This window comes from Eleginops maclovinus, chromosome 24 (assembly GCF_036324505.1).
Source record: "Eleginops maclovinus isolate JMC-PN-2008 ecotype Puerto Natales chromosome 24, JC_Emac_rtc_rv5, whole genome shotgun sequence".
Lineage (NCBI taxonomy): Eukaryota > Metazoa > Chordata > Actinopteri > Perciformes > Eleginopidae > Eleginops > Eleginops maclovinus.
In genome coordinates this window covers 8199223-8226165 of record NC_086372.1, presented here as the reverse complement: position 1 = coordinate 8226165, position 26943 = coordinate 8199223, and the positions used below count along the sequence as shown (strand labels likewise).

General features: G+C 46.8%; 1 protein-coding gene across 1 annotated transcript in view; it reads left to right on the top strand.

Moving 5' to 3' along the window:
- The window catches only part of LOC134860629 (protein unc-80 homolog), a 43596-nt gene extending 17455 nt beyond the window's left edge, over positions 1-26141 (top strand). The window contains 49 exon segments of the mRNA XM_063877393.1: positions 32-130; positions 340-548; positions 1779-1864; positions 1866-1886; positions 2760-2913; positions 4116-4288; positions 4793-5005; positions 6435-6570; positions 6717-6850; positions 7031-7208; positions 7285-7524; positions 7673-7770; positions 7850-8053; positions 8126-8233; positions 8486-8624; positions 9158-9339; positions 9427-9558; positions 10956-11142; positions 11639-11770; positions 11884-12027; positions 12179-12279; positions 12391-12477; positions 12559-12742; positions 12858-12952; positions 13110-13199; positions 13355-13456; positions 13548-13728; positions 13798-14063; positions 14149-14283; positions 14369-14507; positions 14647-14743; positions 14834-15004; positions 15112-15204; positions 15543-15761; positions 15920-16150; positions 17603-17726; positions 17805-17930; positions 18025-18148; positions 18371-18577; positions 18648-18832; positions 19077-19242; positions 19335-19514; positions 19590-19737; positions 20534-20590; positions 21697-21775; positions 21866-21971; positions 22417-22437; positions 22663-22874; positions 23463-26141. Coding sequence (XP_063733463.1) covers positions 32-130; positions 340-548; positions 1779-1864; positions 1866-1886; positions 2760-2913; positions 4116-4288; positions 4793-5005; positions 6435-6570; positions 6717-6850; positions 7031-7208; positions 7285-7524; positions 7673-7770; positions 7850-8053; positions 8126-8233; positions 8486-8624; positions 9158-9339; positions 9427-9558; positions 10956-11142; positions 11639-11770; positions 11884-12027; positions 12179-12279; positions 12391-12477; positions 12559-12742; positions 12858-12952; positions 13110-13199; positions 13355-13456; positions 13548-13728; positions 13798-14063; positions 14149-14283; positions 14369-14507; positions 14647-14743; positions 14834-15004; positions 15112-15204; positions 15543-15761; positions 15920-16150; positions 17603-17726; positions 17805-17930; positions 18025-18148; positions 18371-18577; positions 18648-18832; positions 19077-19242; positions 19335-19514; positions 19590-19737; positions 20534-20590; positions 21697-21775; positions 21866-21971; positions 22417-22437; positions 22663-22874; positions 23463-23948 — 7381 coding nt within the window. The 3' untranslated portion in view covers positions 23949-26141.
- Positions 26142-26943: the final 802 nt, after the last annotated feature.

Below are 26943 nucleotides of genomic sequence, written 5' to 3'. Positions count from 1 at the left end.
CAGGTGTGTGTTGGGGTGTGTGTGTGCGCAGGTCAGAGGCGGGTGTGTCCGGGGAGAAGGGTCAGGTGTCCAGTGCTGCAGATGAGTGTCGCAGCTACATCTCCAGTAGACCCCCCCAGACACCCGAACAGTGAGTGTCCACCTCACATCTCCATATAGCTCCATCTCTGTCGAAGCCAGGCTGCCATTCCTCTGCTCCAAACAGGAAAAACTCACCCTGTTGCCTCCACCCCCCCCCACCCCAACCTTCAATAAAGACCGGCCACAGTGCTAAAAATGTAACATTGGTCTTCATCCAAGGCTGAAATCTTCAAATCCCACCTCCCTTTGTCCCTCCAGTGAGGAGCAGATCCCGGGCGCCCTGCTGGGCAGGAAGGACTTCTGGAGGAAGATGTTCAAGTCGCAGAGCGCCGCCAGTGACACCAGCAGCCAATCCGAGCAGGACACGTCAGAGTGCACCACCGCCCACTCCGGCACCACCACAGACCGGCGCTCCCGCTCAAGATCCCGACGCATTTCGCTACGCAAGAAACTGAAGCTGCCGATAGGTAAGAGCACTAATTATGCAACAAGTCTTTCATTTCAAGAGTTCTCTTTCAGAGGAGATCGGGGTCATGAGGGTCGGCAAAAAGTGTTTGTTTGGGGCCAAACTGAATCACAAACAATTGATTTTTAACTTTTGACAAAATGCATTAATTAGTGTTTGATTGATCAGGGATGGAGTCAACCTGTTCAGGTCATTCAGCTCCTAACAAAAACCTTCTTTAATCCTGACCGGAGAAACTGTCGGTGAGACAAAAACTCCCAGGATCCCACGCTACTCATGCCCAACAAAACTCTGTCTTCTGCTTTTGTTTTATTGGGACAATGACATTTTGTACGTGTCATGCAAAGACAATGTTCAAAAAGCAAAAACCAAAAAAAGACTGTTTGGTTATACTGCACATGCTAACAGGATCAAAAATCTCGACTGATTTCTTTGCTAATTACAAAAGCTTCCAAATCATTGTTCTGATCTGGTATCAGTATGTATTTCCATGGCCATACCTCATTGCATTTGCTGTCCCAGTTCCCTCTGATAACCATGATGTGTTTAGTGTGTCTAACACTGGGGCCGAGTCACTCCATCTCTTTGTGTTCCTTTTTGTGCCTCAGCATGCCGAAGGACTGTTCGCCTACCACTCACTCTCTCTGTCTTACGTATGTGGATGTGGAACCATCTTCATACAGTGTTTGTTTCATGTCCACTTGTGTCTATCCCCCTCTCCCTGTGTACAGTGAGACAGGCCTGGGTCCACATGTGTTTGCAAATCAGATCAGATGGACATTCTCTGCCCTACAAAGGCAAAGGTCCTATATCAAACTAAATGATTCATCAAAACAGCTGAGAAAGCCGTGGTTAGGCTAAAGACATCAACATTTTAAACCAATATTTTGGTCATTCAGAACATACTATTGAAGTCCATTTGCAAATACTTCTAGTCCAAGGTCTTTCTTTTACCTTTTCTCCAAAAAAAGCATCACACCAATTTTAGTTTTATACCTCTCTGTATCATTTCTGAATTAAACTCAGTGTGTGAATTTCTGTGTGTTTATAAGCCTTGGAGTGTTTGTAACTGTACTATACCGATTGAGGATTTTCCACATTTTTTACCTCTACCCAGCCCTCCTTTGTGTGCATGTGTAATTAATAACCCAGTGTGTACAATACACTATACATGATTTAGTCCTGCAGTGTTGGTCGTTCGTGTAAATCGTTTTGAATCGCGTGTCTCCAGGCAACTGGCTGAAGCGTTCGTCTCTGTCTGGACTGACGGACGGTGTCGAGGACCTGCTGGACATCAGCTCCGTGGATCGGCTGTCCGTTCATACGTCAGAGTTCAAAGGTCAGGGCGGGGGGCTGCTTACAAATCGGGTTGAAACAATTAATATAAATCACCCCCACTACCATCGAGCTAAAGTTTATTAATGACAGAAAAAATAATGAAATGCAATCCTATAATTACACAGTATGCAGCCCTATTCGGCTCACCTTAGTAATGTGATGCTCAAAAGCATGGCCTCTGTGGGGGGGGCAGTGCTATGATCAGGGGTTGCTGCAGTTGCTCTGGTGTCCCGTCATCAATACAAGATCTCGGCGAAAAATGAATGCAAGACAGAAATCAATGTTGTGACATTGCAGAAGCTTGTTGAAACGATGCCACAGCGAATGCGTGCCGTAATCAAAGCTAAAGGCGGTCCCAAGAATATTAGAGTGTGTGACACTTTTTTTTGGCAGGCAGTGTATATGAGCGCTTTAGAGCCAATACCTTCAAAATATTACATATTCAGCACTTTTTTCGCCAATGCATCCTGGTGTAGAAGTGGGAAAACAAGATCTAAAACAGCATTAAGGCTGTTGATTTAAAAGATAAAAATAACAGGCCAAAGAAATTGTCATGAAACAAAAACTTGAAGGCTTTTGTTGTTCATAGATCAGGTTATTTATTCAACAGATCTGTAAATCTGAGTTTCTCCACAAAGACTAATGTAACAGCACCACTTTAAATCTTGTGTTTACCAGAGACATGATCATGTTTGCTTTGAAATAACTTATTCTGCGTGAAAAATGTAAACTAGAAATGCTAATCTTACTGATCTTATCAACTAAGAGGGTGTGGCCTTAAGAACAACAACAACCTATTCATTAACTAATGCCAGCGTGATTATATCATGTGTAGTCATGTGTGTGTGTGTGTGTGCGTGTTTTTGTGTCTAAGGTGAAGTTCACCAGTGCGGTGAAGCTGACGGAAAGCGGTGCCGTCGGGCCGGAGTTCGCCAGGGACGAGGAGGAGAATTTCTTCAAGCGGCTCGGTAAATGGAGGTCTGGCAGGAGGAATCCATCCAAGCTTCACCACACAGAAGAGAAAGATGGTAGAGCTCCCCCACCCCGGGGTGCCCCCTCGCCCACCCACGCCCCATCGTTCTTATTGTCTATTTCTCTCTCTCTTTCTGCCCCTGCCTCTGTTTGTCCGTGTGGTGTCGTGTCTTGTCCCGCAAGTGGTGGTCTGCCAGCTCCTCCGTCCGCCATTCTCCATGTCAGCTCGACCAGATAGCTGCCTGCTACATTCTGTTAGCCTGAATGTATGATACTCAACCCATCAGTGTGTCTTTAGTAAGAAATACACCTTTTAGGACTGATTGGCATCACTACGGAAGCCCTGTGAGGCAAAATATCATTCATTTTCTAAGTCCAATTAAATAACAACAGGAAGGGGCTATTGCCGTAATAATTTCTCGAAGTGATTTATAAATATTAATACACTAAACATTAGAAATAAAGACCCGACAACATTTTAAAATAATAATCAACCTGTTTCACAAATGACATTTTAACATTTAGGAGCTTAAAGAACATAATCCAGACTAAACGTTTGTAATACAAACACAGAAGAGCAGAAAATATATCACTGGATGTGTTCTTCTCATTTGCCTCTCAAGGCTTCCATACTAAACCGTGTCACACCTCCAAATCTACACCCCCTCCTTTACCGCTATGCACGTCCTGTTCTCCTCCCCAGTGACCCCCCTCCTCTTTCTTTCGCTTGGGAGGAGAGAAGAGAGGTGTGTGGGAATAACTCATGTCTCTGAAACCATCTTTCTTCCGTAGAGTAGTGCTTAGTCAAGCATGTCGGTGCTCCATCTCTTCTGTGGTGACGTCTGGTGGTATTTTCCAAAGCCTGATTTTCAGTGATAAAAACAAAATGGTCCACATACAGCTTTTCTTCTGCGAGGCTATGGTTACACTTGTCATTTTGATACGGAAAAATATGTTTTACAAATCTGATTTCAGTTTTTTTCCCCCCCTTATTTACTCTCCACGTAATAGTTTTTTGTGAATCGAAATCAAGTGTAACCACTGCCGATGGCTGTGTCCATCTCTCACTCAGCTCCATTTGTTGGTGGCTCTTCAATGCTTTTTGTTAAATGTCCTGGATGGTGATGTTGCTTCATGCAATGTCTAAATGTAATATTCAGTGCAGTTTTAACAAATGATCGCACCCTAATATGCTTGTTTCTTAAACATAAGCCTTCACTCGTCCTGTTGTACTCTCTCTTATTCATTCTCCCTTCAGGACCCCACGGCTTTCAGGAGCGCCTAGCAGCCAGTCAGGAGGCGATGAAGAACAAAAACGTGGTGAATTTAGGTGCCATTCGACAGGGCATGAAACGCTTCCAGTTCCTGCTGAACTGCTGCGAGCCGGGAACCATACCGGACGCCTCTATCCTCGCTGCTGCGCTGGACTTGGTATGTTTTTATGGGCTCTGTCGGCAGGGCCAGAAAAATGTGCTGGCAGTCGCTGGGCAGAGCCTTCTCCCTGAGCGATTCATCCAAAGAGCACTCCCATTTACTGTTTCTATGGCAACAATATCTGGACAACGTATCATCTCATGTTGTAAGACACACTACCTTTTGCCCCTTAGGAATTTATTATCTGTTTGTGCTACAAAATATAAGTTAAACTGCTTTTCATCAACCGTTTAGCCTTACAGCTCGGTCTGACAGCCATATAGCAAGGGAGGAATACAAGAAAAATCACACACTCATCCAAAGCAACATGCAGGGTCCCGCAGTCTCCATCAAACGGGCTTTTTGGTCTTCGTTATCAAGCTCCCGTATTAAAGACACAGCCAAAAATACTATTTATTTGCTGACAAAACACTGTTATGCGGACATGGGTCCTTACAATTCACTCTGTCTTCTGTAATCACGGATATTTTAATCTCTACCCACGCTTTGGTTCTTCTCCAGGAAGCTCCAGTCGTGGCACGGGCCTCCCTCTTCCTTGAATGTGCCCGATTTGTCCAACGCTGTAATCGTGGCAACTGGCCGGAGTGGATGAAGGGCCACCACGTGAATATCACCAAGAGGGGGCTGTCCAGGGGCCGATCACCTATAGTGGGCAACAAAAGAAATCAGAAACTCCAGTGGAACGCCGCCAAGCAATTCTGCCAGTGGGGAGACGTGAGTTAAAGTATTGAACATCCGAGGGGACTATTTGTAATAACGGCTGCGTTATGTAGTGAGTTAAATATCATTTTCGCCCTGCAATGTGCAGCAGCTCCCATAGGGGGCAGTGCTGGGGCAGCAGAGTCTGCATTAGATGGGAAGAAGAGTGAGTGAGAGCAGGCCCAAGGTTTGAATTTGGCTGATTGAGTGGCAGCTGTGTGTGTGTGTTTGGATTTGGTTCAGTGTCTCGAATTGTTTGTGCATGCTGGATAATACATCAGAAGCAGCTACCAAGGAGAGGATAACGTTTTGGAGTTAGTTTTCCTCTCTCCGACACATTTAAGGATTATATTTGCAGCAAAGGACCTCTTTTCATTGGGGTTTTTCCTCTGCTGGATTGAAGCATCAAAACCACAGACTGTACCCGGGTAGAACATTGGCTTATGATGCAGTTTATTTTCAGAGCTCTGTTTGTCTGTTTGTTAGTTCAGTGTATTCCTCTTTCAACTATTGTGGGTAAAGGGGTGCTTTGAAGGGTTAAATAAATGCTGGCTATGCTAATTTGAAACCGTGTTCCCTCCCATTTTTATTTCCTCTTGTACTCCTCATTGAAACGAACCCTCCTTCATTGTATATTGAGTCTATGAATAGCAATGTTACAGCCAGTGTTGGGCTAGTTACTTCCAGTACATATTACTTATGCCTGTCATTTTAGAGTAATAAGTTACATTACATTATTACTGTCTCTGAAATGTAGTGCGTTACACTACTTTTGAGTTACTTTGAGTTACTTTCACCAAAATGACCACAAAAGTTTGGCTTTAAATGCTAAAATATAGTTTATTGCAGCTCATTAATTAAAGCTATCTATGGCAGTATGCTGAAATTAAACTCATGCTCCGTTTAAGTGGGCTAAATGATATGTGATACCGGTAACATGACGTCTCTGTGTGTTATTAATAACATGTTAGTGGAGCCTCTGCACGGCCCTGTAACCTGCTGTATATGATCGAGTCTCTATGGTACGCTCACCTGATCATTGGTGTGTTAACGGGGATTTTGCTGACAAGCTTTCTAAAAGCCGGTGATTCCACAGCTGACAGAGGCTGCAGATCTTCAACACTCTGCCACGAGTCTCTGAACTTCTCGGGGTTCAAGCAGCAGACAGAGAGAAAGTTACCTTCTGTTGCTTGCCTGTGCGCACTCCTGTCTTGTTCTTTTCCCCGAGCATGCAACTCTGCATTGTGAGCCAGCAGCTCTGCATTGTGAGCCTGCAGCTCTGCATTGTGAGCCTGCAGCTCTGCATTGTGAGCCTGCAACTCTGCATTGTGAGCCTGCAACTCTGCATTGTGAGCCTGCAACTCTGCATTGTGAGCCTGCAGCTCTGCATCGCTACACCCAACACTGGTTACAATTAGTCGGTCTCTGTGTTTTATCCGCTCAGGCGATCGGCACCAGGCTCAGTGAACTCTGCCACTCTGACAGCGAGAGCCCTGCAAACATCCTGGGTTACATTTTCGATGAAGAGACCAAGCGGAGAATGAGAAAAGAAGACGAGGAAGAGGACTATTTAGATGACAGTGAGTCAGAAAATAAGTACTATGATATATTCATGTTTTCACCTTTACATTTGACTCTAAAGCTTTATTGAAGTGTATCCATTTGTTCACCTCTCTAACAAATTAACTCTTTTGAAATATTCTAACCATATTGTTTTATCTCTAAGACACAGTCAATCCAACGAAATGCGGCTGCCCCTTTGCTCTAAAGATGGCTGCCTGCCAGCTGTTGTTGGAGATCACCACTTTCCTGCGGGAGACCTTTCCCTGCTTACCACGCCCACGCACCGAACCTCTCGTGGTCGGTATTCATATGATACATATATGCATCCTCTGTTTTATGATCATTAGGAAAAACAAGGCTGGTAATTGCATCATGAAAAAAAACAACTCTTGAGTTTATGTTTGTAGATGCTTATCCCAAATAAATGAATTCAAATCATGCATATAAACTCGACATTTCCTCACGTGTTGGCTGCAGGATCTGGACAGCTGCCGCCTGCGTCTGGACCCTGACCTCGGACGCCATCGCTACGAGAGGAAGATCAGCTTTGCAGGGATCCTTGACGACGAGGACGGCCACGATTCGCTCAACAGCAGCAGCCACACGCTGAAGTCCGACACCGCCTGCGACGAGAAGAAGCCGCAGGAGGTTCAAGGTGAGATCAGGTGTCGTACAGACCGGGCCATTTGGTTTATCGCTGCCCCGCCTGCTAATCATTATATGTAATTCAGATAATCTCGCCCCGCTCCCCTCTCCCCCAGCACCAATCCGTAAGATTCGCATCGGAGGCTCCCGGCTGCTTCAAATCAAAGGGGCGCGCAGTTTCCGAGTAAAGAAAGGCGGCTCTCTGTCGTCCATACGCCGGGCCGGGAGCCTCAAGAGCACCAAGATGTCCCGACAGGACTCAGAGTCCGAGAACGATGATGGGCTGCTGTCGCAAACACAAAGCAGGGACACTGTTACTGACATAGGTAAGACATGGACAAAAACAAATTCAGGATGACAGTATTCTTGTGTTTTATTTGCTATTCCCATCCGTTATTTGTGGAAACCCTGAAAGGCAGGAGAGGGAAGAAAGGCACATTTGAAACATTTGCATGTTCCTGTTTCCTGTGGCAGGCAGTCCCTTCAGCACCAGTGAACCCAGTATAGAACCAGAGGGCCAGGGCTCAGGAGGAGGAGAGGACAACTACCACCGCAACATGTCCTGGCTCCACGTAGGTCCCCTTAACACGAGGGTTTACTGTCTCCTTTCCTACCCACTAACTCCCCCTCTCCTCTGTTCGGTCGGCACAGATTATGATCCTGCTGTGCAACCAGCAGAGCTTCATCTGCACCCACATAGACTTCTGCCACCCCCGCTGCTACCAGCACCACAGCCGCTCCTGCGCGCGTCTGGTGCGCGCCATCAAGCTGGTGTACGGCGAGACGGTGGACAGCCTGAGAGAGGACAGCGCCTCCTCTGGCAACATTGGACAACGCGCCAAGAAGACCAAAGAGGTGGGTTTCACTAACCCTCCGTCCAGTTTTCTGACATTTTGTGGTGGTTTCTGAACGTGTTTGTGCTTGCAGTGTTCGGACAAGTCTTGCCTGAGGACCCCGTCCATGAAGAGGAGACCCACTGACTCCAACACAGAAGGGAAGAAGGACACCGGCATGCTCAAGTACATCCGCAACCAGGTGAATAGATAAGTATACTCATCAAGTCTGGAGGAAGTTATAGTTAGATCTCCTTTCTTTTGTCCAGCTTTTCAGATATCCAGAGTATTATATAAATTATGCCAACAGAATAAAATCCCCCTCATCGTCTTGAGGTCTCGCAACGTGGTCAAATTAAACAGAACTGTAGCTTGGTTTTGTACACATAGGGGTTAGGGAAACTTAAGTGCTGTTGAGCATATTTTCCTGATTCCTGCTTTGTGTGCCTCTCAGGTGATGAGCCTGTCTCCAGCTCCTCTCTCGCTGCTGATCAAAGCGGCTCCCATCTTGACCGACGACATGTACGGAGACATCCAGCCCGCAGCCTGGGAGCTGCTGCTCAGCGTGGACGAGCATATGGCAGCGGCTGCTGGTGAGTCTGCCATCAGGCTCTGCATCAGTGGTCTGTGCGTGTCCTCTGTAGTGGGTAGTGCCCTTCAGTGTTTAGATGTCCATCATTTTGTGATATGATAGACTTTATTTCAATGTACTTAAGTTATGTGAGCTTTAGTGTTTTTATTTGTATTATTTAGAAGATAGAATCGGAGGATGAAACCCTCTATTAGTCACATACATGCAGCAGCAGAGCACACACAGGGAAATTGGTCCTCTGCATTTAACCCATCCTAGTACTAGGAGCAGTGGCAGCTATCGTGCAGCGCCCGGGGAGCAATGGGGAGGGGGGACTGGAGGTGTCCGGTGCCTTGCTCAAGGGCACCACTCCACTTTCCATATTTCAAGTCTGTTCGGGGACTTAATTGCATCTTTAAATGGATCAACTGTTACGAAACCCAGAGTCACTCGGATAATAAAGTATTTTTGCTTCTGCTATTTCTTGCCTTTTTCACAAACTGGCTTCTTTATTTCATTCCTCCCCCTCTCCCTCCCTCTCCCAAACCCCTCCAGCTGCCATGTTCCTCCTGTGCGCCGTAAAGGTCCCCGACGCGGTGACCGAAATGATGATGGCGGAGTTCCAGCACGCGGAAGCCTGCCAGCGCATCAACTCCATCCTGAAGTTTTACACACTGTGGCGCTTCCGCTACCAGGTGTGGCCTCGCATGGAGGAGGGGGCACAGCAGATCTTTAAGGTACAGAAAATAATGATGTCCAAATCTCCACTTGGGGTTATCGTCTCTAAAAACTATACTACTTATTATATTTATCGTTACTTACAGATCCCTCCACCCAGCATCAACTTCACTCTGCCATCTCCTATACTGGGCATGCCCTGTGTCCCCATATTTGACCCCCCCTGGGTGCCCCAGAACACAGGCAGCGTCCAGGACCCCATCAATGAAGACCAGTCTGTAAGTGTCAGCCCCTGTTCAAGTGCATATATTAGGACTAACATGTACGCACCTACTTTTGAATCAGTTGTTGGTTGAACTGTACACATTTTATGTTACTCAAACTGACTTTAAAATGCACAAATGGATGTGGCATCACAAACAAACTGACCTGGGTTGGGTAGTAGTCATTTAGTGTCCTTTTTAAAGGGTCCGTTCAGCCCAAAAATAAACCATCTTCCAACTTCAACAACTTTCTCAGTTAGACACTACTACTGAACCGACCCTTTAAACCTCTTACGTGTAACGCAAAAACATGTCAGTTTCGAGTAGGGGGTATCTTATCTCGCTACTCATTTTGGATTGCTTAGCACATACACTTCCCTTTAGGCTGCTTTTGAACACGTTTGTTATTGCTATGCAAGTGTAGTGTGGACCACTGCACCAAGAAATCTGCTAATTAAATCAAGGCCAATACATGAAACACATTTCTAAGTCATAGTTGAACAGATTTCTTGGTGTTACCTCTTACTTTCTTGTCTTTTTTTTCTGTTCTAAAGCATGATTATCAAAACATGTTGAATAGATTTTGATGACGACCTGCGAGCACCTGTTCTATAATTTACCTATCGACTGTCTTTGTTTTTAGTACTCTACATTAATTCAGTCAGTCCATACCATAGTAAGTTGGTATTTCTGTCCGGATGTTTGTGCTGATGCATCTTGTTACCCCAGATCATTAAAGACAGGAGGGAAATTTTTCTCCATTTGGGTGTTTTTTATGTGTTTGTTTTTTAGGTTTTCATCACGGATCAGAAGCGGGGGGGGGGGACAGTTTCATGGGTTCATTTCAGATAATTGCATCTTGATCAGTGACACACCACTCCAAAAAGGTTCTGATCGTAAGATACAAAAGGCAAAAATAACAGCATGCATCGGACATTCAGACATTTTGTGCGTGTCGTGCTGTTGATGCATGGTCATTGGATGAGAATGACTTTGCTGTGTATGTTTCTCATATCATGCGTTCAGCCTATTTGGATATGTATGTGTATGAGCACTCGTGCGAATGCTGTGAGGCATTTACTGTACACAAGATACAGTAAATTCTCCCAAGTCCAGTCTGAATACATTTATTCGTCACAATTTGCCATGATTGAAGTCTTTCCTATTCAATACCCTAACAGTGTTCCTTACGGTGCTGGAGGAGAGTTACTGTATTATTGTGTTGTCCGGTCATTTGACATTACAAAATGCTCCTCAGATGTAAGCGTGAGCCCTAGAATAGCTGTGCACACACGTCCCTGAGAGATCAGAACTGTGTATTTTTGTATTAATTTGTGCACCCCCTCATTCTGACCTGCATGTCCGCTGTTCTGCCCCCGGCCGTCTGATCCTCCCTGCCAACCCCTTTCCAGAAATCCTTCTCAGCGCGGGCCGTGTCGCGCTCCCACCAGCGGGCCGAGCACATCCTGAAGAACCTGCAGCAGGAGGAGGAGAAGCGCCGCCTGGGCCGCGAGGCCAGCATCGTCACTGCCATCCCCGTGGCTCAGGAGGCCTGCTACGAGCCCACGTGCAGCCCCCCGCCCGAGCAGGAGGAAGAAGGTGGGTGTGATGGAATGGTCCGCAAAGGCTCAGACAGAGGGTGAAAAATAATTCAAGCCACTACAGGAAAAATGTGACAGCAGTGGCTTTAATTATAAATATGATCCTGAAAATGATCAACACATGTCCTCTTTAGAACATAGTAACACGTTCGTAGCCAAACAGCCGACTTTATGTCTTCCACGCAAGACTGCTTTGTTTACGACTGGGATTAAATAGGACCAGATTCCTGCCACCTGAGAACCTCATCTACCACTGATCCTTCTTCCATCCGACCTCAGACCTACTGAGCTGATTCCTAACCTGAAAAGGACAGGTCTCAACATGTGTGAAAAGGTCTTTGGTTTAAATATTAATTAATGTATATTATAATAATTAGGTCAAAAGGTACTCGACCGTGCGGGCTCACAATAGATGTCGTACAGCTCTGTGTCCTTATCGCATGTTTTGCTTCTCCTGTTTCTGTGCTGGTCATGTTGGGCATTGATCCCGCCAGCAGAAGAAGTGGTGAACCTGGCATCACGGCGTCTGTCCGTCAGCCCGTCCTGCGCCTCCAGCAACTCGCACAGGAACTACTCCTTCCGTCGGGGCTCCGTGTGGTCTGTCCGCTCAGTGGCCAGTGCTGAAGGTATGAAAATAAAGACTATTTTGAATTGTCCTCTTATTTGTACTTTTAAAATGTGCCTAAGATGGACTTTCGATTAACATTTGATCTCATCTTCTTCAATGTTTGTTCCCCAGATGAAGAGAACACAACTGAACACACTCCTACTCACCACATGCTACAGCCGCCCCAAGCTGTCTTCCCAGCATGCATCTGTGCTGCAGTCCTGCCCATAGTGCATCTCATGGAGGACGGAGAGGTGCGAGAGGATGGTGTGGCCGGTAGGTGTCATCGTACAATAAAGCTGTTGGTCTTTTAAGTTCAAGGTTGAAGTAAAAGAGATAAATATTTGCAAAACAGCATTAATTTCAACAGTTTTTGACCAATTTGAGGCTTTTTCAAGTACAATTATTTCCTTCTTTGTTTCTTCAGTGAGTGCTGTTGCCCAACAAATCCTGTGGAACTGCCTGATTGAAGATCCCGCCCTGGTTCTCCGCCACTTCCTGGAGAAACTGACAGTGAGCAACAGACAGGTGGGTAAACTAACACTGATTCATATCTGAGTCTTTCATGTATGAGGATGTGTGCTCAAGATAGAGGCTTGAAGTGGGAAATGTGACTTATTCTTTGTGTTGTGATATCAGGACGAGCTGATGTACATGCTGAGGAAGCTCCTGCTCAACATCGGAGATCTGCCGGCCCAGACGTCTCACATCCTCTTCAACTACCTGGTGAAACCACTCTCTCTACGGTCATTTGTTTATTGAGCTTCAGGACTCGTTACTCTCAGCTAACAGTCCATTGTCTCCTAGGTGGGACTCATCATGTACTTTGTGCGGACTCCGTGCGAGTGGGGCATGGACGCCATCTCTGCCACGCTGACCTTCCTGTGGGAGGTGGTGGGCTTTGTGGAGGGGCTCTTCTTCAAAGACCTCAAGCAAACCATGAAGAAGGAGCAGTGTGAGGTCAAGCTGCTGGTCACCGCATCCATGCCAGGTGATCTCACTCTAAAAATCATTTTAGATCCCATACAGACCCCTAGTGGCACAACGTGGGATATCATGCGTTCTTTGAAATGTGAAATGTGGTTTCTTGTGCACTGATGATACAGGAACCAAAACACTGGTGGTGCACGGGCAGAACGAGTGTGACATCCCAACACAGCTTCCAGTGCATGAAGACACTCAGTTTGAAGCTCTGCTCAAGGTAAGGACGCCAGTGATGAAGGAAGTATTCTGATGATTTGCTTTGTGAAAGTCTTGGAGAGGAACAGTAATATACTTCAGTAAGTACTTCTTTGTTACGTGTTATACATAAAATATGCAGATTAATTTCCTTTTGTCCCTCCCCCCCAAAAAAACAGGAGTGCCTGGAATTCTTCAACATTCCCGAGGCCAGATCAGCACACTACTTCCTCATGGACAAACGATGGAACCTGATCCATTATAGCAAGGTAGATGCATTATGTTTCTGTTCCTGTTTGTAGGATGAATATTGACATAGCAGAGAGGGCGCTCGGTTGGACTCGCTCTTGTCGTGTTCTGGCTGTATTTGAACATAGTCTGTCTTCTCCACAATAAAGTTGTTTTTGACGTCTTCCTCCTCCAGACATATGTGAGGGACATCTACCCCTTCAGGAGGTCAGTGTCTCCCCAGCTCAACCTGGTCCACATGCTGCCTGAGAAAGGACAGGAGCTCATCCAGAAACAGGTATGCAAGAGTTCAAATTTGACAAATTAGGCGCTGCATTTGATCGCTAAGGATACTTTTCCTTTCATTTCCTCTACTTTTTTCCTTCCAGGTGTTTTCCCGTAAACTAGAGGAAGTCGGTCGTGTCCTCTTCCTCATCTCCCTCACGCAACACATGCCCGCCGTGCACAAGCAGTCCCACGTGTCCCTGCTGCAGGAAGACCTCCTCCGCCTGCCATCTTTCCCTCGAACCGCCATTGATGCAGAGTTCTCGCTGGTCAATGAGCCACAAGGTGAGGCGCACTATAACTTGATATATCAAATGAATTCTGGTTGATTTACTAACGCCACCTCTATCCCAGGTAAGGAGCTGTTTGGATTGGACACCCTCCACAAGGTGCTGTGGATCAAGCTGCTGGAGGAGATGTTTCTGGGCATGCCCAGTGAGTACCCGTGGGGCGACGAGATGATGCTCTTCCTCAACGTCTTCAACGGGGCTCTGCTGCTGCACCCGGAGGACAGCGCCCTCCTCAGGCAGTACACCGCCACCGCCATTAACACCGCCGTCCACTTCAACCACCTGTTCTCCCTCAGCGGCTACCAGTGGATCCTGCCCACCATGCTGCAGGTACCATACATGCATTGCGTCTTTGATACGTCCTAGTGTGATAACCTACCTTTCTCAGACTGTGTCCTCTGTGCTTTTCTGAAAGGTCTACGCAGACTACGAGACCGACCCTTTACTGAGGCAAGGCATCGAGTTCTGCTGCCAGCAGTTCTACATCCTCCACCGCAAACCCTTCATCATGCAGCTGTTCGCCAGCGTCGCTCCACTGCTGGAATTCACAGTAAGAACACTGAAGTACAACCCACTTGTGCCACACATACCTGGACACCTGAAATGAGTTAAAAATGTACTGTGTTCCATCCCAGACCAGCACCAGCACCGGTCTGTCTAAAGGAGTGTCAGCCCAGTGTCTGTTCGACCTGCTGATCTCCCTGGAGGGGGAAACTAAGGACGCCCTGGACGCTTTGGAGCTGGTGAAGGCTGAGAAACCGCTACGCTCTCTAGGTAGGTAACTTTAACGGACATAATATTGTCTTTTATTTATGATACTGCTGGAGGTTAATTTTGAGTGTGGCCTATTTGGGTCAGTTAGAAAAGTGAGGTGTTTGTTTTTGTTCCGTCCTGAATTGGCTTGTTGTTTCAGATTTTTGTTACGGTAATGAGGACTTGGCCTTCTCCATCAGCGAGGCCATCAAGCTGTGTGTCACCGTGGTCGCCTACGCCCCCGAGTCCTTCCGGAGGTGGGGAAAACACATCGCAGAGGCCTCAAGGCTTCTTCATCTCCTTCCCTGTTCAGCTTTTCGTCTGACGGTTTGATTGTATGTCTTTAGCCTTCAGATGCTGATGGTGCTGGAGGCTCTGGTCCCCTGCCACCTGCAGAAGCTGAAGAGCAACACAGTCACGATGGAGTGTGCCTCAGCCGCGAGAGATGAGATCGCAGCCATCGCTGCTCTGGCCACATCGCTGCAGGCCCTCCTCTACAGCTCAGAGACCCTCACAAGGTCCGTCATTGAAACATGTCTGGATTTTTAGAGGCTGTTTCATTTGTACATAAGGGTGCAATGTCGTTCTAGCTGCTTACATTATGTGAATCGCACCTCGTCCACAGGCCCATGACAGCGCCGCAGCTGTCCCGCTGTGATCAGGGCCATAAAGGAGGCACCGCAGCGAACCACGCTATGTCCGGAGGGGTCAACACCAGGTCAGGACTCTACCATAAAACATTGCAGGACACCATTATCCTTCTGACATTCACAGGCAATATAAATGGATATACGAGCAATGCAAAAAATAGTACATTTCCATTGCCAGGGATAATTCTGAAAGAGTAAGAGTATAAAACATGTATAATCTCTCCACCGTTCTTCATGTAGGTTAGTCTGTTTCTGTTTAGTTTTTAAGGGATAGCTTAAAAGAAACCATAACAAAGCTTCAGACATCCACAGGGTGAGAGGTAAAGGGGCCAAAACATAAATATATGTCGACACTGATGGTAGAATAGATGGCCTCAGAGATTCCTTTTTACATGCATGTGCTCAGAGACAACCTCCACCTGTTGGAGGAGGGCCAGGGCATGCCGAGGGAGGAGCTGGACGAGCGCCTCGCCAGGGAGGAGTTCCGCCGGCCCCGGGAGTCGCTGTTAAACATCTGCACCGAGTTTTACAAGCACTGCGGGCCGCGACTGAAAATCCTGCAGAACGTCGCCGGTGAGCCCCGGGTCACGGCCCTGGAGCTGCTGGACATCAAGTCCCACATGAGGTGAAGAGATTTACTCCAGCATCAGATTTCTGTGGATTGTTGACTTTTTTCTTACCCGTTCTTTAAAGGTTCTTTACTGTATCAGGCATGTGTCTTATTCAGTAGGTTTAAAAGCATTATTGTACTGCACTTAAGGTGTGTGTGTGTCTCTCTCCCAGGCTGGCGGAGATCGCCCACGCCCTGCTGAAGCTGGCGCCGTACGACACCCTGACCATGGAGAGCCGAGGGCTGCGGCGCTACATCATGGAGATGCTGCCCATCACCGATTGGTCCTCGGAGGCCGTGCGCCCCGCCCTCATCCTCATCCTGAAGAGGCTGGACCGCATGTTCAACAAAATCCACAAGATGCCTACGCTAAGGTGCGCTCGCCCACAGGCATTATGCACCAGGTCTGTTGAATACAATCTTCTTTCTCCGTCTCCCTGTGAGTGTATCGTGCTGTGCCGGTGCCGTGGTGTGTACAGTTGGTAGACGGCTTCTTGGCACTGTCCTCTGTAGCGCTGCCTTGGTGGGTGCTGTACCGTAAGTGCTGCTGTGGCGTGATTTCGTACTTGTGGGTGTGGGAAGAGGTCAAAGCGAAACGGTAGCGGTCCCTCTGAGCCAGGTCTGAGTCTTGTGTCATGAAAGAGGATGCAGATTTTAATTTCAGGGAAAGAATTAAGAAAATAATTAGTATTAATATCTTATTTCTGATGTTAATGAATATGCTTTTGTTATTGATGTTGTATAGATATAAGAACATGTGGATTGCTCTCCACATGATTACTATAATAGGGTCACCTACAATACACAATTAAATCCTTTATCTTTAATAATAGCAATATACCTTATTTCTATAGAACATTTCATGCGTAAAAGCAACACGAATAGCAAAATGTAAATAATAACCGCTTCCTCAGAAGTATTGGTAGGAGAAGTTAGAGTTTTCAGGAATTTCTATAGCACATTTTAACACCAAGGCCATTCAAAATGCTTTATGGAAAACATTAAGCAAAGAATACAAAAACAGACAATTAAAATCACCTTTAAATACATTTGAAAACAGTCTTTAAAAAGCTAAGAGTATTTATTTAAATGAAAGCTACAAATGCAAAACAACAAACCGATTGTTTAAACCTTTGGAACAGGATAAAATATGAAAGCAGGGACAATGAACTCCATGTAAAGTGTTTAAAGCTGTCATAAAATGCTCTAATACCAACAGCCAAACCACAAATAAAGCCCCCCCCCCCCCCCCCCAGTGCAGCAGTAGCCCCTGCATCCTCTTCCATTACATCAGAGCACTGGCGGAGGGACTGCGCCCTCAGGTGAGTGCTGACCCCAGGATCTGTCGCTGCAGTGTGTAGCTGGTGATGTCTGTGAGCTTGGCACGATTCGTTGTCACTATGTTCTTCACAACAGTCATAAAGATGATGATTCTATACCGGAAAATGTGTTATTATTGTCTGTACATGACTGTGTTGAATTCTTACCTTGAAATGTTTTTATTCTATACGTTTTTAAATGTATTTCTCATAAAGCCTGTAGTTGTTTGCATGAGACTGGAGTTTTTTAACCAAAAATGATGCACTTGTAATTGAGACTCGTGGTAGGCTATTTTTAAATATTTGTATAATTTATATAACGTCTGTTTATATTTATAGTGAATTAGCTTGAAACACTTATAGGACTATATAATAGATGTAATATTGATGCCACATTCAAGTCGTTTCAGAAGAAAACGATAGCTTGAATTCCTCCCAAAGCGGATGTGGCATTTGTGTGTTGGTCTTTTTTAATATTCATAAAAATGTGCTGTTATCTGGGTGCGGGGTGGTGTTGTATGGGTGGGTGTTTTCCAGGAGACAGGTGGAGTGGGAGGCTGCCAGCAACCTGATCGAGGGGATCTGCCTGACCCTGCAGCGACAGCCAATCATCTCCTTCCTGCCTCACCTGCGCTCGCTCATCAACGTCTGCGTCAACCTGGTATGAAAACGCACACTAAAGCGTGCCCCAATCATGCTTCAGAATGCTTTGAGTCCAATTCTTCTTCTGTGTTGTCAGGTGATGGGGGTGGTCGGTCCTTCCAGCGTGGCAGACGGGCTTCCTCTCCTCCACCTCAGCCCCTACCTGTCCCCCCCACTGCCCTTCAGCACAGCGGTGGTGCGACTGGTCGCCCTGCAGATTCAGGTAGCCTGGGTTTGACCCGTCTTGATTCTACATTTAACATCCATTCATCCGCAACTGATTATACATTGTTTTGTTAATCTTTTCTCCGCACTAGGCCTTGAAGGAGGACTTTCCTCTCAGCCATGTGATCTCACCTTTCACCAATCAGGAGAGGCGAGAGGGGATGCTGCTCAACCTGCTCATTCCCTTTGTGCTCACTGTGGGCTCTGGAAGCAAAGGTAACTTCAGAAAACACAGGAGCACGGAGATGCTCTTTGCTGAGCAGCGCAGTTAGGGGGGCAAAGCAAGCAACGTTTTTGTTCAAGCAAGCAGTCTAAAATATTGTTCCATCCTTTTATGAATTTGCTCCTCAGTGTAAGCTTTCCCGCAGATCTTAAATAGGCATTTAAATTCAGTGATCTGAATGAAGAAATTAATGTGGTTCTCTTTGTGTTTTGCAGACAGCCCCCACCTGGAGCAGCCGGAGATCTTCCTGCTCCTCCAGACGGTCATCAACATCCTCCTGCCTCCTCGCATCATCTCCACCTCCCGTACCAAGAACTTCATGCTGGACGCCTCCCCGGCCCACTGCTCCACCCCGGGCGACACGGGGAAGGACCTGCGCAGAGAGGGATTGGCCGAGTCCACCAGCCAGGCGGCGTATCTGGGTATGAATGACTAATGACATCATTTGACATCTTCTCTGAGTCCTTGGTTTCATTCTCTCCTCTCCCGCAGCTCTGAAGGTGGTGTTGGTCTGCTTCGAGCGATCGTTGGGGAACCAGTGGTACCGGCTCAGCCTGCAGGTGAAGGAGATGGCTCTGAGGAAGGTGGGCGGCCTGGCCTTCTGGGACTTCATCGACTTCATCGTCCGAACCCGCGTCCCCATTTTCGTCCTGCTGCGGCCCTTCATCCAGTGCAAGGTAAAGCAGTTTGAGGGTTTTCACGGGCTCTACACGTTTTACTCACTGTGTATTCACTAATGCCTTACTACAATATCCAAGTCCAGCACAACCACGATTTAAAAAAACAACAGTTTGAAAAGACCCGTAGAATAAAGTATTTTGATGAAATCTCACTGGTTCAATCCTGAATGAATCTGACCACAATTGTGAATGCACTATTTCCCTAATTGTCTTTCTTACTGGTTTGTTCACGTTCCCCTAGTTGTTGACGCAGCCTGCCGACTCCCAGGAGGAGATCACGGCGCGCCACCACATCGCCGACCAGCTGGAGCGGAGATTCATCCCTCGACCCCTCTGCAAGAGCTCGCTGTTCGCAGAGTTCAACAATGAACTCAAGATCCTGAAGGAGGCTGTGCACAGCGGCTCGGGTCAGACACAGTCGTGGAGAACAGTTTTTAATAACACGATTCACGTATTTCCATGTCACATTTAAGCCTGTGTGTTTGGCTCCACTCTACAGCCTACCAGGGCAAGACCTCCATCAGCACGGTGGGCACCTCTACATCAGCGTACCGCCTCAGTCTGGCCACGATGTCGCGCTCCAACACGGGCACCGGCACAGTGTGGGAGCAGGAAAGTCAACCGTCGCGGCAGCCCTCCCAGGACACTCTGAGCCGCACCGACGAGGACGACGAAGAAAGTCAGTCGCAATCCAATGATCTTTTTGACATTTGTAGCAAAGCAGAACTCACTGCCGCCATCTTTCTCCCCGCAGACGACTCCATGAGCATCCCCAGCGTGGTGAGCGAGCACGAGGCCTTTTTGCCGAGAGGGATAACGCAGCGCCGATTCTCCAGCCACGCCACCGGCTCTGCGGCATCGCAGCCCGAAGTCCCCCGCACCACCATGCTGCCCAGCCACAGGTAGCACCCGACAACACATACACGGAGACAGCAAGACACACAAGTACAAAATATTCAAGCTTCTGCTATAGACTGGAGAGTTTGGGTACGTACATAACTTAGCATCATGGATGGTAGTTTTAGTTTGCCCGTCCAAATGAATGACAACTTTCTGCAAACCCCTGGGAGGCAGCTAAATATTGCTGAAGCTAAAAAAGGGGAAAAGAAATGGACAAATGACAAAAACAATTTCACAAAAAAATGACTTACTATATCTAGCAATGTCTCAATTCAACATGGAATTTTCCCCCCCTCATTTTAGGAGGATAGAAAGCATAACGATATTCAATATTCAAAACCTCTAATAAGTGTTGTAATATGCAGGATATTGTGTTCACTTTTTTGCAGTTGACCTTAAAGTTAAAGAAGAACAGGTACGCTGGTGTACCAACAGAAATAATGTCACTGGGAAATCAGAAATGGAGCCAAACATGACCAATTTCTATTCCAACCAGGCATATTGTGATACACGGTATTCCAATATAATCTAAATATAGGCTAGTTTATGCCATATTTTCATTGTTTGAAGTGCAGGAAGCAGTCATATCCCCCCAGCCATTGTTTCTGTGTATATCTCTGTTGATCTCTGCTGTGTTTTGTTCAACAGTCAGAGCAGCATTGTGAAGTAGCTCTGTATCTTGGTAAGGATGTAAGAAATGTTGTGTTCAGAGCCCTGGCTTCCCGGCCCGGCGACACAACTCGACTACACTCCCTAAACTCCCTCTCCCCCCTCCGCCCCCCCTCCCCCTTTTCACAGTGAACCCAATGTGCTAGATGAGTCCCAGGGCCTTCTGCAGGAGGGTAACCTCTCTAGGTACAGTGGCCCTCTCTCTGTGTGTGTCCCGTTGGTGCATTCTTGGGAGGGGGCATCGCATCGGGACGGCCTCCTCTTATTGGCCGCCTCGCCGTCGATCACTCATCCACATCCAATCAAATCGCCTCGGCCCGCCAAACCTCCCCCCACTTACTTGTATCCCTCTCTTTCTGTGTGGGTCCAGTGTGCCTTGTTTCTATCCCCCCCCACCCCCCTCCCCCACTACTTCCTAATGATTTCCACACTGACCCTCATCTTCTCAGCTCATCTACTGCGCTGTCCTAACTGGGCCCCTACCTCCTAAAAAAAAAAAACCCATCTAAAGAAAGCTGGGGGCCAGGGAGCTCTGCCTCTGTGTGTCCTCTGTCAGCTGTGGGTGTGTACCACAGCCATCACTCTCCCATCGGCGCCATGGTGTTTCATTCTGTTTGCGTGTCTATCAGGCTTCTCGCTGATCAAATTGGGCGTCCTCCTCTGGATACCAATCTGTAGGGGCAAGGGGGAACTGGGGTGGCAACCATAGTGTGTGTGTGTATAGACGATTGTGCTTTTTCTTTGTCCAATTTTCCTTTTGGGAACGAATCTGATCCTGCTTTATTGTACGGAAGCCGAGAGCGGCCTTGCTTGAAATACATTTTGTCAAGTTATGTAGTTCTCCTTCAACACCAAAGCTTATTTTCAGATGTTTCAACATAACCAGGAGAATAGTTTTGTTTTCTCAATAAGGATAATTATGGCGAACTTCTGGCCTTTCCTGGCTTCCGTACTTTTTTCATTGTCAATATTTGGTCATGTTTTATAGAAAAAAAGTAGCAATTTCTAAAAGGGAATGAAGGAATGAAAAGAAAGAAGTCAAACATCCCACAAGTTTGTTTAGTCGGCGTTGCTACTCCAGCCCTACTATCCCTTGTGTTCTCGGTGTATAACTCATGGCAGCACTGTTTCTGTGACCAGGTGTCTTGTGACATGTGTGTGGCGTGTAGTGAGTAGAATAGCAGCAACATGTTGTTGTAGTCAAAGACGTACTCAGTACACAGCGGAGGATGCAGTTGCCTTTTTAAACTCTAGGTTTATTTGTGTGTCATTTGTGTGTTTGACTGTAACAGGGTTGCCAGTGTGCAGAGTGAACCGGGCCAGCAGAACCTGCTCCAGCCTCCGCTGGGAAGAAAGAGAGGCCTCCGACAGGTATGGACCCCAACCCCTCAAAGATGCTAATAGTTTAAATGAATAGTTTTAATCCCAGTTGACGGTCTACACCGGATCTCACTCCCTCAGCTGCGGCGCCCTCTGCTGTCCATTCCGAAGAATGAACCCCGTGGCAGATCTGGAGCGAGGCTCTCCACGACCCGCAGGAGCATCCAGCCCAAGAACAAACCTCTGGGTAACAACAGCACACAAGCCTTTATCTCTTGTTATTATTATTATTATTATTATTACTATTGATTAACTTGTAGTAGACCTGTCAATCAAAATAAAAATAAATAAATACACTTATTTTTTTTAAAGGAAACTAAACTTAAGCCCATACACTCTTAAAATAAAATGAAATTGTAATTTAAAAAAAGAAAACAAAGTAGTTGTACATTATAATATTACATTTTAACAACCCTGCACTTCAACACACGACGAGCCAAATCGCAGTGCTCTACAGTGTTGGAACATCATTTCCATATTGAAAACAATATTGAGTGTGCGTGTCCTGACTTGTACTGACCCATCCTCCCTGATCACTACCCTGTGTGTTTGTTCCAATGCTGTGAGTTGTTCCACCTGTCTCCAGACTGACTCTCTCTGTTCTGTCTCATGCCTTTTGTTTCAAAATAAAGAAACTTTGTTGGACTGTGAAGGTGAGACACGACTCTTAACCCTTCCTCTCCACCCTGCTACGGCCCGCCCCCCTTTATCTGCACCCTCACCCCGTAGGGTGCTCTGCATGTCTGTCTTGCATCCTTTCCCAGTCCCTGCCTTCCCCCCCAGTCCCGTCCCGTCCCATCCCTGCCACCACTGTTTTTGCTACTCCCGCTGTGTGAGCCGTTTGTTTACTTTACGCGTGCACGCATGTGTGCCCGCAGCGCACGGAGACCAGAAGAGGTCGGTCACCTTTACGGAGAATCCTGATTCCAGCCAGCAGGGAGGCAGCAAGCCCCCCACTCCCAGCACAGCGGAACCTCCGGCCGAGGGCAGGAAGTCCAGTCCCGCCCTTTCAAAGTCACCGAGGTCGGAAGCGCCCTCGGTCTCTGCAGCCACGGTGACCGCCGACCTGCACATCCCCGTAATCACACAGGTAGGACCCGCAGAGGGAGGGGGGAGGTAACTGTTAAAATATAAAACATTTGGGGGGAAATTGTCTTAACTAGCTGAAACTGTGCATCCATGCCTTTTTATACACGGCTCGTCTTATTTATAATAACTCAGTTGATCGTGACATTCTGAAATAATCCAATGCAAATTAAGCTCATTCTTTTCTACAGATTATCTATATTCAAATCCAGCAGCTTATATATTTCTAAATGTCCTTTTATCCAGTGTCGACTTTATGTTACAGTAAATGTTATGAAACGTGCAGCCCAGTGCTTCTCAGAGCAAGTTAAAACGAAACAAACACGACAGTTGGACACTAATTACCTCTACAGCATCAAACGGAACACAGAAGGAGCGTTTAGAGGAAAAGCTGCGGAGGATCAGAGTGATCTGAGTGGAAGATAAAATAAATCTGAGTTAAAGGCAGGAGCCAGGACACTTACAGCGTTCTGCAAATAGATCATTTAAAGGGACGGTTAGAGGATCAGGTAGGCAGGGCTGGTGTTGAGCAGGCCGGGTACTGAAAGCATTGTTAAAGTAAAGACTTGAAACAGAGTGAATTCTCCCCCAGGTCCCTCCCACCATAAGCAGCAAGGAGAAGAGAGAGCAGTGGGGTCTCCGCAGCAGCCTCTCCCCTCCCCCTTCCATCTCTCGGCCTTCCACCCCGACACCCCCATCCCGAACCTGCTCTCCACTGCCCCTCTCCCGAACTTGCTCCCCACTCCCTTTGTCCCGCATCTCCTCTCCTCTTCCTCCCCCACGGCCGCTGCTAGGCTCGGCGCCGGCTCCGGGCCCGCCACCACCTCCGCCGCTGCCGCCGGGCCTCCTCCTGCCTCCACCCCCGCCGGGGCCGCCCCGGATCAGAGAGAGCCCAGGGGACGAGGACACCACTGCCCTCCTGCCGCGCAGCGACACGCTGCTGCACCTCAGCGAGGACGACGGCACGGAAAACCCCCTCCTAGCCCCGCTGCTGTCCACCGAGCGGCGGAGCTCGCCCCGCCGGCGGCCCTTGCCCCTCTCGCCCGTCGACCTGGACCTGGACGAGTCCCACGTTTGAGAGGGGGCGATCTGTAGCCCGAGCCCAAAGCCGTCATGCCTGCAGGCTGAGGATAACGGGGAGGCTGTACGTTGCAAACACAGAAAGCAGTTTAAGATTGACAGCCAATAAAGTAGGGAGACCGGGGATAGTTGTCACACTTTTGACTTCAATTTAATTTCTGCCAAAACAGTGTATGGCAAGAATTCCCTTTCTGTACACAATTAATGCTTAATGTGTCAGGTACAAATGGATAGTCCTTGCTCTCGTAGAATCCATTCTCTTCAAAAGATATGGGCTGTCAAAGGCAGCTTGCGCAGATGTGACAACTTCTCTTTTGGAGGCTAGTGCCCACATTAGTAGCCTAGCTAAGAAAACCTAACTAAATTGTAGCTCTCTCTTTATACTTTAAAATGGTAATAATTATTTTACTGTCAACCCATACTGTAATGAGTTAGAGGGAAAACATGAGATGCCTCCAAATTTACTTTTGCATATGAACAACAAATAAAGTTGTCTCACCTCAAGGATATGCTGCTTTCACCTCCACTGTCAACGCAGACAACCTCTGACACTAATGATGAACATTTTCTGTGTCAACGGTTTTGATCAGCGCCCTCTAGTGGCTGAGATATGATGACTGTGACAACCTTCCCATTTGACAACCCTCCCCGCTCTCCCTACAAGGGAAGAAAGTAAGGTACGGTACCGAGGAGCGGGGCTTCCTCTGTTTGCTATACTTCCTCAGCCGAAATGTGTCGATAACCCGCCGACGTTCTGCCGTCTGAAGCCATTAAGTGTTTTTCCTGCCCTGGAATTGAACGGCTCTCTCCGGAGCGGCTTAGTTAACACTCCAATATGCGAGGAACAATACCTACCCCCTCCTCTGTTTGTGTGTAGGGCTCTTGTTGTATCAGCGAAGTGTTGGATATCAACAGGAAAATCATTACGGTCCCGTGTTTGTTGTTCCGGCTTCGTAGCCTGAGGGGGGAATGTATACTCTAGCAGCAATCTACCTTATCGCTCGACTCGTCCGCTCCACACCGAGACCGAACAGAATATTTTTTCATTGTATTTTACATTAATACTCAATTATAAAATATCCTAAATGAATATTTATGACATTTGAATATCTATATTGCTGAGATGTATATGAAGTGAAGAATAAGAGGATATAAAGATATTATAAGTGTTTGCAAAGGCTGTAAAATGCAGATGATGTATTAAGAGTATATAAAGAGATGAAGAATTTCAAGCTGTGGGTGAAATAACAAAGAACATTTTATTCTATGAATCAGGTGATGTAACGTCAATTGAAAAAAGGATATATGTATTTTTACCTTTTAATGTTATCGTCCGGAAGAAACGAGTTATGTTTTTCGTCCGATAAAAGTGTCGGTGTTCTCTAATTACATTGAAAATGTCAAGTTATGTGTCCCGTGTGTCCCGTGCTACTCGGTGTCTCTGCAGATTATTTTATTTTTGACCAAAGAAGGTATCGTTGTGTTTGTTGGACTCATTTTGTCACCTTGTAGCTCATTCCATGCCTTAAAAAAATGTGTGTGTGTTTTAAAAAGAGTTTACCGTCTGCTGGAAACGTCATTGCTCCTTAATTGATGTGTTGATTGATTTAAACCCCCCCCCCCCCCCCCACACGATACAGGTTCAAAGTACGTGCCACAAGTCACACCAACGCACTGTGAGCGTGTTGTCGCCGGCTGCTTCTGTGTGTCAGTGCTGTAATAAGTCATCTTTCTTTGAACTGTTATATATTGTATTATATTGTATTTATTTGGGTACATAGAGATTTGTACGGGTCACCTGCAGGGCAAATAACGAAGGCTCTACGGGGGTGTCGTATAGCAGTTTATTAAAATATATTTACATTTTATAATTTAAGACCCAGTGAGGAAACAGTAGGTATATACTTTTTCTGTTATGCATTGTTGTCTCGTCCTTTGTATGTCAACCCGAGACCTTTTTTCTGTTTAATATTTTGCACAATGCAAAACAGAACTATCTCAAATCAGCACCGGTCGAGGTTTAAAGTCTTCAAGAGACATCGGAGGACTGTTAATCTGTTGAATGCGAGTTCCCTTTAACTGTCATGTGTGTCAAATTGTGTCGTTTGTGTGAAGATATAAAGAAATTCTAAAGCTACAGTATATTGGAATATTTCTGGAATATCTAAATAAATCTAAATTGTTTACAATGTTTTAAAGCTCTGTGTCCATTTGTAATTGTTGTGGAAACGAACACTACCTTTGCCAATGACGTTTTTGATTTGACCCCTAGTATCAAGTCAAAGTCCACTTTATTGTCAAAGTTTCCACATGTGTTATACATACAGAACATTGAAATACCGTTTCTGGCAGTCGCACAGTGCAAATATAAACAAGAACATATATCATGAAAAGATAAGAGCGTAGAAAGAAATAGGGGGAGTAAAAAGGCGTATACAAAAAAACAAAGTACATTTTCAGTAGCAGCGGAGAATAGAAAGTGACTGGTGCTGGATGAGGGACGGGTGTGTGAGGGAGGGGGATTAATGTCCTGGTACATTTCCATTGACGCAGCGGGGAAAGGTGGGTGGGACGGAGGGTGGAGAGGTCAGGGGAGAGATGAGAGAGAGGGAGGGACGGAGAGAGGGGGAGCGAGAGGAGACGGAGGGAGAGAGATAGGGAGGGGAGGGAAGGAGAGAGGGAGGGAGGGAGAGAGTTCCGCATCTTGACCGCCTGGTGGAAGAAGCTGTTCCTCAGCCTGGTGGAGCTCGAGCGGAGGCTGAGGAACCTTCTCCCTGAAGGCAGGAGGTTGAAGATGCTGTTGGTGGGGTGGGTGGGGTCTGTAAGTTTATGCACACGCTGCTGGGGGATGATGGTGATGAATGCTGAGCTGAAGTCTATGAATAGCATTCTGACGTAGGAGTTCTTAGTGTCCAGGTGTGTGAGGGCTGGGTGTAGAGCGGAGGTGATTGCATCCTCTGTGGACCGTTTAGCTCGGTAGGCAAACTGAAACG